Source organism: Gasterosteus aculeatus, chromosome 15, assembly GCF_964276395.1.
Source record: "Gasterosteus aculeatus chromosome 15, fGasAcu3.hap1.1, whole genome shotgun sequence".
In the NCBI taxonomy this organism is placed as follows: Eukaryota; Metazoa; Chordata; class Actinopteri; order Perciformes; family Gasterosteidae; genus Gasterosteus; species Gasterosteus aculeatus.
Window position 1 is genome coordinate 9,443,988 of NC_135703.1, and position 12,423 is coordinate 9,456,410.

At 42.0% G+C, this 12,423-nt stretch overlaps 1 protein-coding gene across 6 annotated transcripts; it reads left to right on the top strand.

The window, feature by feature from the left end:
- The first annotated feature begins 1,419 nt into the window (after positions 1 to 1,419).
- On the top strand, positions 1,420 to 11,037 carry LOC120833070 (protein FAM163A). 6 transcript variants are annotated; one of them, XM_040199879.2, is made up of 7 exons: positions 1,420 to 1,562; positions 1,716 to 1,812; positions 2,537 to 2,590; positions 7,571 to 7,658; positions 8,563 to 8,586; positions 8,737 to 8,851; positions 9,033 to 11,037. In XM_040199879.2, the coding sequence occupies exons 6-7, from the start codon at positions 8,759 to 8,761 to the stop codon at positions 9,408 to 9,410; spliced, it is 471 nt and encodes a 156-aa protein (XP_040055813.1). In that variant the 5' UTR covers positions 1,420 to 1,562; positions 1,716 to 1,812; positions 2,537 to 2,590; positions 7,571 to 7,658; positions 8,563 to 8,586; positions 8,737 to 8,758; the 3' UTR covers positions 9,411 to 11,037. The 6 variants fall into 6 exon arrangements, with proteins under 6 accessions (XP_040055813.1, XP_040055815.1, XP_077945658.1 ...); XM_040199881.2 differs by having other exon boundaries at positions 7,565 to 7,658; positions 9,033 to 10,825; XM_078089532.1 differs by lacking the exon at positions 8,563 to 8,586 and having other exon boundaries at positions 7,565 to 7,658; positions 9,033 to 10,825.
- Positions 11,038 to 12,423: the final 1,386 nt, after the last annotated feature.

The following is a 12,423-nucleotide window of genomic DNA, read 5'->3' on the forward strand; positions in this document are numbered from 1 at the left end:
CCAATCTGTCCCCTGGGATTCAACTGGAGGAGCATTTTGCGAGCCGGCAGACCCCACGTCTCTGTCCTTAGATGGATGTTTACTGTCTGAACAGCAGAAGAGTGGCTTGAAAAACCTTCAACTTTACCCTCAATGCATATTTTCTTCTCTAATACCAGTTTCTTAGCAGGGATCCTTTAGAATGTACCGTAAGGACTTTACAAAAAGCATTAACAAGTAACTGGATTTCACTGCCAAGTGGCCATTGGCCAACCTTAACGAAACTAAAACATAAGGATTCTCCGTCTGTATAACAGATTGACTTCCCACTTGGCTGCTGAATGCGCGATGAAGGAATTTCCCCGTTGAGTGCCAGCTTTAGAGATCTATGGGACATATTTATCAAGTACATTATGTGCACATGTCGTGTTTCAGTGAGCGGGGATCCCCATTGACTGACCGCCAAACGTCAGTTCATCAAGCGTCCGTTTTTTTGTGAGCTTTTGCGTCACGGCGACTGCTGCACTCCATCATTACATTACAGGTCATTTAGCTGACGCTTTTATCCAAAGCGACTTACATTACATTTTTAACCGATGGATTTTTACATTTTGCCTGGGGACCAATTAGGGGTTAGGTGTCTTGCTCAGGGACACTTCGACCCGATCGTCACTTTGGGACCCATGTTGTGTCGCTCAGGGACTGGATGCACAGTGTCTAGTGTGAATAAGTTTGGATAAGTGGTTCTCCAAAACAAGGCCCCCACTAGCCATTAATATATAAGCTCACCAGTTCCTTTGCTTTTCAAAGTCTTGATGTATATGAGAGTAATAAAGTATTTATGGTCACATGGGGTCTTTGAAGTCATACTCCAAAGTGTCTGATTAGATTTTTCACAGTGGCACCCAAAAGTTTTTTTGTTTTGTTTAATGTATCATTAAAATATCATTAAACCTCTCAACTGTGACCTTTTAAGCCATTGGAAAGCGTCATATGCATTGGAGTTTCTTAAACTACTAACCTTTTACAAAAAGAAATAAAATTTTACAGAGGTTTTAAAGTAGCTCATTTCCCAACTTCTCTCCATTATATAGATAGGCCGATAATGCTTGCCTTACAAAAATAAAGATTTCCATGAAATTGCCTTGTGAGATTTGGCCCCTCTTTCGTTCGACCTCGTGAACCTTCCGGAGACACGTGGCTCTTGCAAGTTTCCCGTAAGGGCTGCAGAGAGATCAAGGCTTTGGATGTGAATTTGGAAATGTCCCTCAACCAAGGCCGCGTGGTCCTCCTCCTCCAGCTTTACGCACTGCTCTCAGGGTGGTGACGGCCCCCGTGTCCACACCCCCACCCTCCCGGTAAAGTGATATCACACGGTGTAAAAACGCCCATGTCGCTGCCACCGCTGCTCTTCTCACCCCGCCCCTCCGGGACCGGCGGCAGCACCGCCCCCCCCTCCGGCTCGCCTAGGACGCGCGGTGAAACTCGGTCACCGGACACCGCCTGGTCTCATCCGTCTCCGTCGCTTTCCAAAGGCGGAGAATGCCACGAAATGTCCCACAGGACATCAGTGGCGCGTCGCTGTGAGTGAACCCCGGGGAGGCGCAGGTGGTGGTGGTGGTGGGGTTGTTGGGGGGTAACCGACGGCAGATGATGACGCGATGGTTCCGGTTGTAGAGTGCGCGCGGGTGGGCTCCGAGAGTCCAAATTAAATGACCGGACTTTATTGTGTGCAGAAAACGCGCACGACCCTGCAGCGGCCGCGCGGGGAGGAGGGAGATAAGACGGGAACGCGCTCTCTAACAGGTTGTGATGTTTGCTTCAGTCCCAAAGGTAAGGCTGCGATCCTGCGCGCGCCACTTAACGGCTCCGCGTGTCAATTGATCCGCTTACTTGGGTGGAAAGGACGCTAATCAGTGATGTAACAGCTGCTAGATGTTGACCCCCCCACCAGCCGCCCACTCGGTATCAGAAAAACGTTCACGATTTGATCTCGTTCAGCGGTGGTTTCTACTGTTGATGGTTACTTTCAATCGTGTGTCCTGAATTGGTTTCATAACTTGGACAGGTAAGGACATTCCGGCTCGTTTTATCTTCCATTTCATTCCTCTTTGTAAAAACTAAATACATTCCATTACTCTGTAGTGCAAAGACAAATCATATGCAGCATTTATTTCTAGAGTTTGTTGGAATTACAGAACATACAACCTGTATTTTTTCCTGTATTGTTGTCCACTTATTCGGATTTATTGTGCTATATATATATATATATATATATATATATATATATATATATATATACACACACAATATCTCTAGATGTCACAAATGTGTGTTGCACCAAACTAAGCCTGCACCTTCGCCGTGATGACCCATGAGGTGGTCCCTCGACACGTGTGATATTTGCTTATAGCCAGTTAATTGCTGAATTATATTCTGTGACTAAAGACTGATGTGGCCCACAAACAAACCAGAAGGTCTCATCTGCTGTATCTGAGGCGTCTCTTCGCATCCCGTTTAGAACTGATGTCATGTCTTTTTTTTTTTGCTTCCCCAGGTTTTTTTTGCTGCACAGTAGATGACGTTGTCCCCCACATGGTGACTTCTGTAGGTAAGGGGTCTGTCTGCTTATTCGCAATTTATTTCTAGATACACCAAATGTTTTTTGTGATGTGTGTCTGATTTCCGCCGTGCACCTCGCGGATTTTGTTTGGGGCGAACAAAGCTTTTAGTCTCTGCAGCTCATTTGGATTTCAGTGGTTCCAACTTTATCTGCACCGAACTTAAACCTGAGTTCACCGATCAAGTGTCTTACGTAGTACAAATGGTCCAGAGCAAAGGAGGCAATTGTGACAACACAAAAGGGGAGACCAGAGCGAGAGTGAGTGAGAGAGTGTGTGTGTGTGTGTGTGTGTCATTGGTCAAATGGAAAAAGACTATTAGAAATCATCCTCTTTCCTCCCCCTTTTCTTTCCTTCTCCTCGCTGTCTTTGTTCCTTCCTGCTCGAGCCGTGTGTCTCTGTCCTAGATGTGGATGTGTCCCCCCCCCCCCCCACACACACTGGCAGATGAGTGCTTTCAGAGACAGACGAGGCAGAAAAGTCCAGATTTTACTACCTGGCTGAATTGCCCTGTGATGGAAAAATATTGTTAAAGGAATGATACCTGAATAATTTAAGCCCAAGGGCTTTAAAATTGCAGGGCCTCGCTGGGGAAATCCAGTTGGAGGCCACCTGAACGAAATATCCATATCGTTATTTAAGAATGGAGATACATCAAGGAGCCGCTCGGGTTCTGCTACCCACTCGCTCATCTCCCGCTCACTCAAGTGAGGGCTGTTTCCCATGTCGGCCCCGTCGTGAAATCAGCCGCCAGCTTCTCTTCTTTCTTTTCTTTTCTTTCCTGAAATGGATTTAAACTCAGCCACATAATGACTCAGTCCTTGGATAATGTCTTCTGGAGCTTAACTGGGTTTCAGCTTTCATAATTATGTTGCAAAATTCCAGGAGAATTGGAAACTTTCCATGGGAATATACGGGAATTGATGGGAATAAACTGGAGGTTTGGGGGTAATTCAACTGTATTTACCTTGTCAAACAATACTTTGTTTTGTCATAACCAGGGACACATTTTTAATACAAACTCAAACCATTACATTTTTGACCTAATCCATTTGTGAGTAGGACTTCATTCTTTCATTGAAAAACCATGTTGAATAAAGTAGTGTATGATGGATACGCGGCTCTGATGATGGATGGATTCCATTCTATGATCACCCCGCCCCAAAAAGTTCACTTCTAAATGTAAAATGAATTAAGCTTTTCAAACCTCTGGTTTGTGTTTTTCCCCGAATCCATTCAGATGTACGTAGACGTTGGGTTGAGAGAAAAATAAAAAAATTGGTTCACAATAGCTACATCTTTTGCAAAGAAACAGATTTTAATGCTGTATTCCATATATCTTTAAAATAGAATTAAAACTACGTTTCTATTGCTCAGGGCTTAATTTGCAGTAATTATTTTTATTTATGATACGTTGTCCAACTTGCGCTATTTGATGGACCCCAGCGGACACAAATAATCAAGGGTGCCCCATTGAATAGTAAAAAGTGATGGTGTACTTTTGTGTGGACACACACACATCCTCCTCTGCTGTAAATGTTAGTCTGTGTACTAATAAACGTGCTCTTAAAAAGCATATTGAGACTTAAACAAGTTGATGGATTTGGGCGCTGATTACTTTATATTGAACATATACGAGTGGTTTCAGTATTCACTAACTATCTACAGGTAAGCAAATTACCAAATCTCCCAATATTTCAAACTATTAAATTCAAAGCTTATCTGCCGGTGGTTCACCTGGGAATCACACGGGAGAGAAAACTCTTGATTTCAAAACGCTAAATCATCGACCCACGTGAAACTTGAGAGGAAAGCGTTTTACCTCTCCAACCTTTGATTAGGGATGTGTGTGTGTGTGTGTGTAAGCGGGTTGTTCACCCACACACACTTCTGAGTTTCTGGGCGTCCGCGTTTAGCTGACTGCGAGGATTATTTCATTTCCCACAGAGAAAACAAATTAAAATATGACACCTCTCTCGGCTGCCTCTCATCTGCTGCTTTTCACTGTCAAGAGACGATGGAACTGCTAAGAATAGTCCTGCACGTTGAGTGTGAAACCTCTCGACGTTTCCAATATTACGAAGGTCAAAACTAGATCATGATGTGGAAGGTATAACTGTGTTGTTTGAGTGTGTTTTATGTGAAAGAAAGAGAAGAGATGGAAAAGACACATTTGACAATCACAATATTAATAAATATTCTCATTTTGATTAAAAAAAGTGCGAGAAAGCTGTAACGGTCTCAAACCTAATGTTCAGTATGATAAACAGTGTTTCATCACTTTTACATAAAAGGATAAACAAAGTCGTTGGTAGTTTTCTCTCCATGATATCCTCAAAGGCCTGGATAAGAGTAAGTTATGGCCATGAGTTTATTTCCATTAATATTTTCTTTCATCGGTTTTTCTCGGGACAAATCGTTGTAAATGAAGAGCAGCTGTTCTTCTCTTTAAATCTGTTAATTGTGTTCTTTTTTAAAAACCCAAGTTTGCTTCCTTTTATTTTAAAACCTTCCCACAACTCTCAACAATTTAATTAAATTTCTAAGATCAATTAATTAACATTAACTCCAGCTCCCTCTTAGGTGGTGAAGCCTGCACAGTGTTTGCATCTCTGATTGGATTCTTTTCACCAAATACTATTTGTTAGTCGTAGTCCTCCATTTATTTATTTTTTCCTTTTCCAATCCAGGTGTTAAAGTTATGTGCATGATTTAAACCAGTAGTGAGGTAATGCATGTAGCAAGCTGTCACAGGTCTGTTCTAGGATCGAAGTTGTGTGTGTGTGTGTGTGTGTGTGTGTGTGTGTGTGTGTGTGTGTGTGTGTGTGTGTGTGTGTGTGTGTGTGTGATTGTGATTCCCGGTTGATACTGAAGGCTCTGAACCCACTGAGATTCAGACATGAACTGCGTGCGTTGTGATACTCCGATGTCATTAGAGTTGAATCCAGGAGAAAAATCCTGTTTTCTTCTGTCCCTTGGCGTCTTTTTCTCTCAAGTCTGTTGGAAACTCTCTAATCTGATGGTTTACTTAAACGCTTCCTTTCCATCACAATACGGTTGCTTGTCCAAATCACTTCCCATTGCTTCGTGTGGGTCGATCTGCATCATTGTTTCTGCATGGATTTGCTCAATTCAACAGTCCTCTCAAGCTCTGAAAGCCAAGTGAAATGAAAGCATAAAGTGTGGTGGAGGAGGAGGATTTGAGAGTAAACGACAGATAAAAGGACTGAAAAGACGGAGGATAGTGAGCTGGAGGGAAGAGATGGAGAAACGGGTATAGCAAGAGAGCCTTCACATCGCTTTTAACGACATTAGTGTGGTCCGTGGTGTGTGTATATAATTTAGTACGATGACGCAATGGAAGATACTGCACCGAGTGAGCTGTCTGCAAGGAGGCTCACAGGCTCATTTCAAAACACGCATTTCACCCTCTTCATTGTGTTGAAATGAGTCTGAGATGAATGTGCATTGAATGTTAAATGTTATATTTATCATCTTATTACAATGTTCAAGAGGCACAACCTACTCCACTTATGTATGTATTTTAATTTTCATTCAGTCAGAAAGACAAAAGAAACGAGACCGAGGGATTCACGTGTAGGTTGGGAACACGCGGCGCCACAGTCAGCAGAGCAAACACTAAACTAGCATTTTCTTATATGAGATTTGGCAGTTTTGACAATACAACAAGTGCCAGAATGTTCAAACCATTTCACGAGGCAATACAATCAGAAGTCACTGCAAATTATTGCCTTGAGTGCTCATAGCTTTTAGAAAAGTACATTTGCCCAGAATGAGAAAGAAGCCATTTCTTCAACTTCAACTGTAGATAAATAAAGGGATTGAAATTATTGTAATAGCTTGAAATGAATAGTTTGGCATGAACTATTAACCTTTTACACATTGATCTAAATTGTTAAAATCAGGTCTTTTATATTCTTGTGCGAAAAGTACTTCTATCTTATTGTATTGTAACATTGATGACAGTAAAGAATGAATCAAGGCATTCGCACACCAGTTCTATCACACAGTTAATGTATTGCGTTCTGTTCATAAGGTCTATTTGAGGCAGTACGTGCAAAGGAGATAATTATGTGTGCAAACTCTTACTTTTTTTATTTTACACCCTTTTCGCTGAGACTGCCAATTAGAGCTATTGCTCTAAGATTACACACTTGCACTACAGAATAAACGTTTGCTGAAACCAAGTTACATTTATGAGTTCATGAGTTGTCTACATACGTCTTTACGCTGTTGTTTAATTGATGTTTCAATATCGGTTTGTGATGATAATTCATGCAACTTTGAGATGTGCTTTTGGATCAGACGGTCAATCAGAACATAACCAATTTAGTGTGCTGAATCTGTCCTGCACATGTGCAGCTACCGGCCATGTGGGAAGCGTGCTCAGTAGGTGCTGCTGCATTCAGCATGCCGAACCATCTACGTGGTGAGGGACTGAATTCAGTCACACTTACCGATACGACACAAAGGGTATAATAATGGATCTTCTTGTGAGCGCAGCCTCCCTGCAATATGAAGCAGTGGGGAGAGATATTATCTAGTGCTGAAACAACTGGTTGGTTGATTGGACATTTTTTATAATAACCTAATTATATGCTTCAGGCTTCTCAAATATGAGGATTTGCTGATTCTGTCCTGCTCATAGAATTATAAATAGAATACTTGAACTGTTGATCACACTAAATACGCAGTTTAAAGAACATTAGGCTTCTGCGACTGGTAACAGTCCCCAGTAATTATTTTCTGCATTTCTTAATCAATTAGTGTCTTCATAAACTGAAATAAACGACCGGGCTAAATGAAATACAGTTGTCTCATTTTAATTCAAATAAAAGCAGATAAAAATGAATTGAGTTTATATTAAAATGATGATCAGCTGCAGCAGCCCTTTATTGCTCTAATGTTGTTCTTGACTGAAGCCTCTTTCTGTTCTGCTTGAGTTTCAGTGAGCGGAGGCTGTGAGGCTCCACGGGACGGGTCCCGGTTTCCAACGTCCTCCCACTCCCATCTTTGCGTCTCCCGCTGTCTTCTAATGTAAGTGTCCCTCTCGTCCCTCATAGCTTGGATGTCAATGCCTTGGAAAGACGGGGAGATTTTCAGCATCCACTTCGCAGTGTTACTTATTTATAGTGGTTGGTTGACACCATCCAGACGCGCTGCGACTTTTAATAACATTTTGAGAGAAGCTGTGAAGAGAAGCTGTTAATGAACGCTTGTCAACGGTGAAGCGTCCTCGTGCCGCGTGGTGATTTATTAACTAGTTAGAGGGCGACACGCGGCTTCCATTCACATGGTGGGTGGTGAATGAAGTACTCCATTGGTGTCTGTATCACTTTAAGGGTGTTTGTACTGGAATTGACATTTTCTATCCCAAGGTGGCGCCAATTCTCTGTTCGGTAAACAATTATTCCATTTCTGATTCCAGAAATGTGCCAGTTTTAAAGTGCCAGTTTAAAGCTAAAACGAAATGGAAATATATAATGTGACGTATCAATGTGAGGAAGGTTAAATCGGAATGGGAAGTTGTGATGATTGTTTTATTCCGTGGACACTTTTTGCTTTTAACGATAAACCATCTTTTCCTACGCGATTTGTGTGATGTCATTTGGCATTTCAGGGTTTTATTCTCTCATTCATGTTGCATGGCTTTTATGTTTTCTTTCAACATCTTGGGACCATGTTTGATGTGTTCACTTCAAAGTGAACGATTTGGACGGTAAATCTTATACCTTCATCAGTGCCCAAATTAGGAAAGTGTTTTGGAGTCTTTGGGATTCTGTAAATTAATGGAGATTTTTTTCTGTATCTGTGAGGCCTAAAACATCCCCAGCTGTCTTATAACAGCGTCATGATAACTTACAACATGTTTCATCAGTTGAGGTTACATCACTATGTTACATGAATACACTAATTCAGCCTGCATTGGTTTCCTTTGCAGGCAGTATAGAAACCTTTGTTTGACGTGAGTATGCTGAATATTCTGCAAAGAAATGAAGTCAAATCTCCACCAACACTACCGGAATCCAGATGTCTAATTAGCTCATTCACACTTTTTTTTTATTCCCCTCACTCTCCTCCTTCAAACTTTCCATCTGTCATTCTCGCTCTGAAGGGTTTGATGGAGAGCCGGTCGAATGTCAGCAGGAACTGTTGTTATATCCGGAGGAATCCTCGCCGGAGTGATACTGCTGTGCATTGTAGCAGTGCTCTGCTACTGTAGACTGCAGGTACCACCGTGTGTGTTTTAAATGTTTTCGTCCAAGAGGGTTTTTCCGAGCATGGCCTTAAAAACAAGTTTTTATCTTAAATGACCTTTTTAAAAAAGGTGAGCTGAGCCATCCAATCATGAGCGGTATCGCGCGGTCTTTCTGGCACAACTTCACCGATGTCCCTGTCTGCTCTCTGCAGTATTACTGCTGTAAGAAGAATGACTCTGAGGAGGACGCGGGCTCCGTGGCGGGAGCGGACCCTCTCTCACACTTTCCCTGCGACGCCTGCAACGCGCTCGCCATGGACGGCGCGGCCATCGCCCCCATCTCTCTGGATCAGCTGGACTCGGGTTCCCACCACAGCCACTGCCCCACCTGTTCGCCGTACTCGCTCCGCCCGGGACTCTCAGACGACCTGCGCAACGGAGACGAGCGGCTGGGCTTCCACACCTACTACGAGAACCCGTGCGTCTCTCTGCCGCCGCCCGCCAAGCCACAGGGCGCCACCCCTCTGAGCTACTTCAGTGGCACGGACGCATTTCCTCCTCCACCACGTCCCTACAGCACCCAGGTCTGACCTCTGCTGCACCCGAAAGAAACACACACACCTGACAACTAGCACCTGCCCTATTGTCTGGGAGTAAATTCAGGTTATGGGTTTTCGATGCAGCACAGTTACACGCATTCCCAGATTTTGGAACATGCTAAATGCTGCCATTGATTCCAGACTGATTCGTCCTCGGGGGTTAATCCATAAACGTTCACGAGCCCAGGGACGGAGCTCCTGTGTGGGCAAAGCATCCTGGGACCGGACCCTGGGAGCTGCAGAGAGGGGCATAAAGTGGCATAAACCCCGGTTGGATCAGCGGGGAAGTGGTACAATCTCATTTAGTTCCAAGGCCAAATCATTGAGAATAAAATGTGGGTAAATTGAGGTGTGATTTAGCTGGATTGGTGCATCATTCAAGACGCAGTTGAAGTGCTCAGGGAGACGTGCGAGCGTGTACAGTACTGTGAAGACGGGTCCCCAGGGACACTGAGACACAGCCTGGTGTACTTTCTCTTGTCTTGGTGCTGTATAGGGGAGGCAAACTTTAATTAACTTTCCATTTTAATGACTTAAACTTCTCATTAAATGCTTATCAAATTCAGTGAGTTTGTGGATATGACTCTGTAATTTAGTACTAATCATTGGAAATGTAGAAGTGTTATGAAAAGAACAAATAAATTGACTACGGTTAATTAGTAGTATTATATAAATATATTAGTTGTGAGTATTATGAAGTAATTATTAATATTACTGACTCGTAAAGAAAAGCATTATTACATTTTCTGCTCCGCTCCAAATGCTATTATTGATAAATTGCACTAATTACAATTCAAAGTTCCAAGACATTAACTGATGTTGCGCCTATCTGGATTTTTTGACTTTTATCAGGTGAAATGATAGAAAGATGTGCTACCCTATTATTCTGACCACAAACTGACACCTCAGTCATCGATTTGATTTTAGCGGGTCCAGCATCACAAACACCCCAACCACTGATGAATAATTTACCGTTTATAAAACCTTTAACATAAGAGTTTTAAGTCTAAATCCTCTCATCCGCCTCAATCTTTCTGGGGAACCATCTTTTTTTTCGCCATGGCTTTTTGAATACACGGTAGCTGGGAGGTGATAATAGAGGCTCCCATTGTGTTTTTGTTGGTTTCTCTTTATTCTAACCCGCATCGTTCCCCGCTCTCTGTGCCCGTGTTACCTGCAGGGTCAATGCACCGAGGAACACCCATCCTGCTTACTGTACACAAGGGCTAACAGTATTTTCTATTAGGTGTTGTTGTTTGCTAACTATAGGAACTAATAATTCTGTGCATATTGCCGAGTCTAGTTTTCCTAGAAAACAAAAGTATGCTAGAATAACTGATTTGGCTTGTTTTTACTTCTTGTCAATTGTAACGAAAGCTTGAATAATAAAAGGAAGTTGTGGGTTTTTTGGTGTCTTCCAAGGTGACGTATTTAACTTCTTACCGTCTGCACATTGAGATGATCAGAAAGTAATGAAGGCTGTTCCGAGGGAAGAAGACACGCACATTGTGTACTGTGTTGATCTTGAAGCTTAAGTTTTGTATCTTATAGGTCATTATATCTGCTATACAGTATCAAGATGCATTGTTATTCCACATTAAATACCCATTTCTATGTATTTTCAAGGAGTGTTATAGTTTTTGAGGTATGTCAGGATTTAAGTGTATTTGTACCAAATGTAAGTTTTTCATACTCTTCAGTTATTATTTTATCTGGATTTTCCTCCGTATTTCTGCTAGTTATAATACAACAGAGTAATACAATAGGGAGAGAAAAGAAATGAACATTTTAACCTGGAAACGCACTTTAGAATTGTCCTTACATTTAGCCCAAAAGAATACAATATAAATTAAAAGAGAATATTTACTATGACAGTGAGAAGAATATCCATATATAAAGAGATTTCTAAATATATATATATATATATATATATATATATGCAAGATCAGATTAATTCTGCGTTCTCAGCACCGCGTTGTTTCCAGTGAGCTGTGGGCTTTATTACCACATCTAACGTCCCTCACCTTGCATCCTCTTGTCATTAATGTGCTGAATTCTGTTTGTAAAACACTTCCCGCTTTTTTGTTGATTTAGACGTCCACTTGGCATTGGTGTTCTCTGCCATTTAGCCAATATACTCACTCGATAAATGTGGTCTCTATAGTTTGGTAAAATGAGTTTAGATTTCGTGACGACCAGTTTGTTGCATTACAAAGATCACCGTTACTGTGTCAGAACTAAACTGTTACTTTAAGGTTCCTGTTGAAAAATGGTATTTTTCAGATTTTTCTCTGTGAAACGAGAAGCGGTTTCGGTATTCCCTGACTCAGTGCAAAAAATCCACCTGGTTTCACAAAATGTTCCTTTTTGATTGCAAAAGGAATAAATGTTTATCTGTCTGGAGTTTTTTTTTTTTTTCTTTTCTCACTGACTCAAGATGCACATGATGTTGAAATCACAGTTTCTCTAAAAAGCACCTAAATATAGCGGGAAGTGTTGAAGAACCGCAGAGGGACGGAACTTAAAACGCAAGCCAATACAAAGAAGGAAGTGAAAAGTATCGCTACACGTCAGCGCTCCAAAAGGAGAGTGGGAAACATGAAATCAAGTGATCGAAAAAACTAAAGTAAGAGATTTTACGAAGTGTGTGTGTGTGTGTGTGAGAGAGAGAGGCCCTTTGTTATTGCATAGTCAAGCTTTGATACTCCATCCTTTTACCTGTTGTACCTGTTTGCCGTCGGACCGGGACAATAATAGGCCCAATAGTCAGGCTTGCCGACACCTCGGAGAGAAATTTTCCAAATACTTTGGGAACCAGTCCGGCAGGTTCTCACGGCTGCCAGCTGGTACACTATGAACTATAGAAACAAATGAATCAACAGGGATTATTTAACTTAATTGAAACGACCCACACGCCACCACTCACCCCCCCAAAAAATATATTTTTGGAATCAAACCAGTTAGTGGATTTATTGGCAGGAGGTTTGATCGTACACAGGTGTTT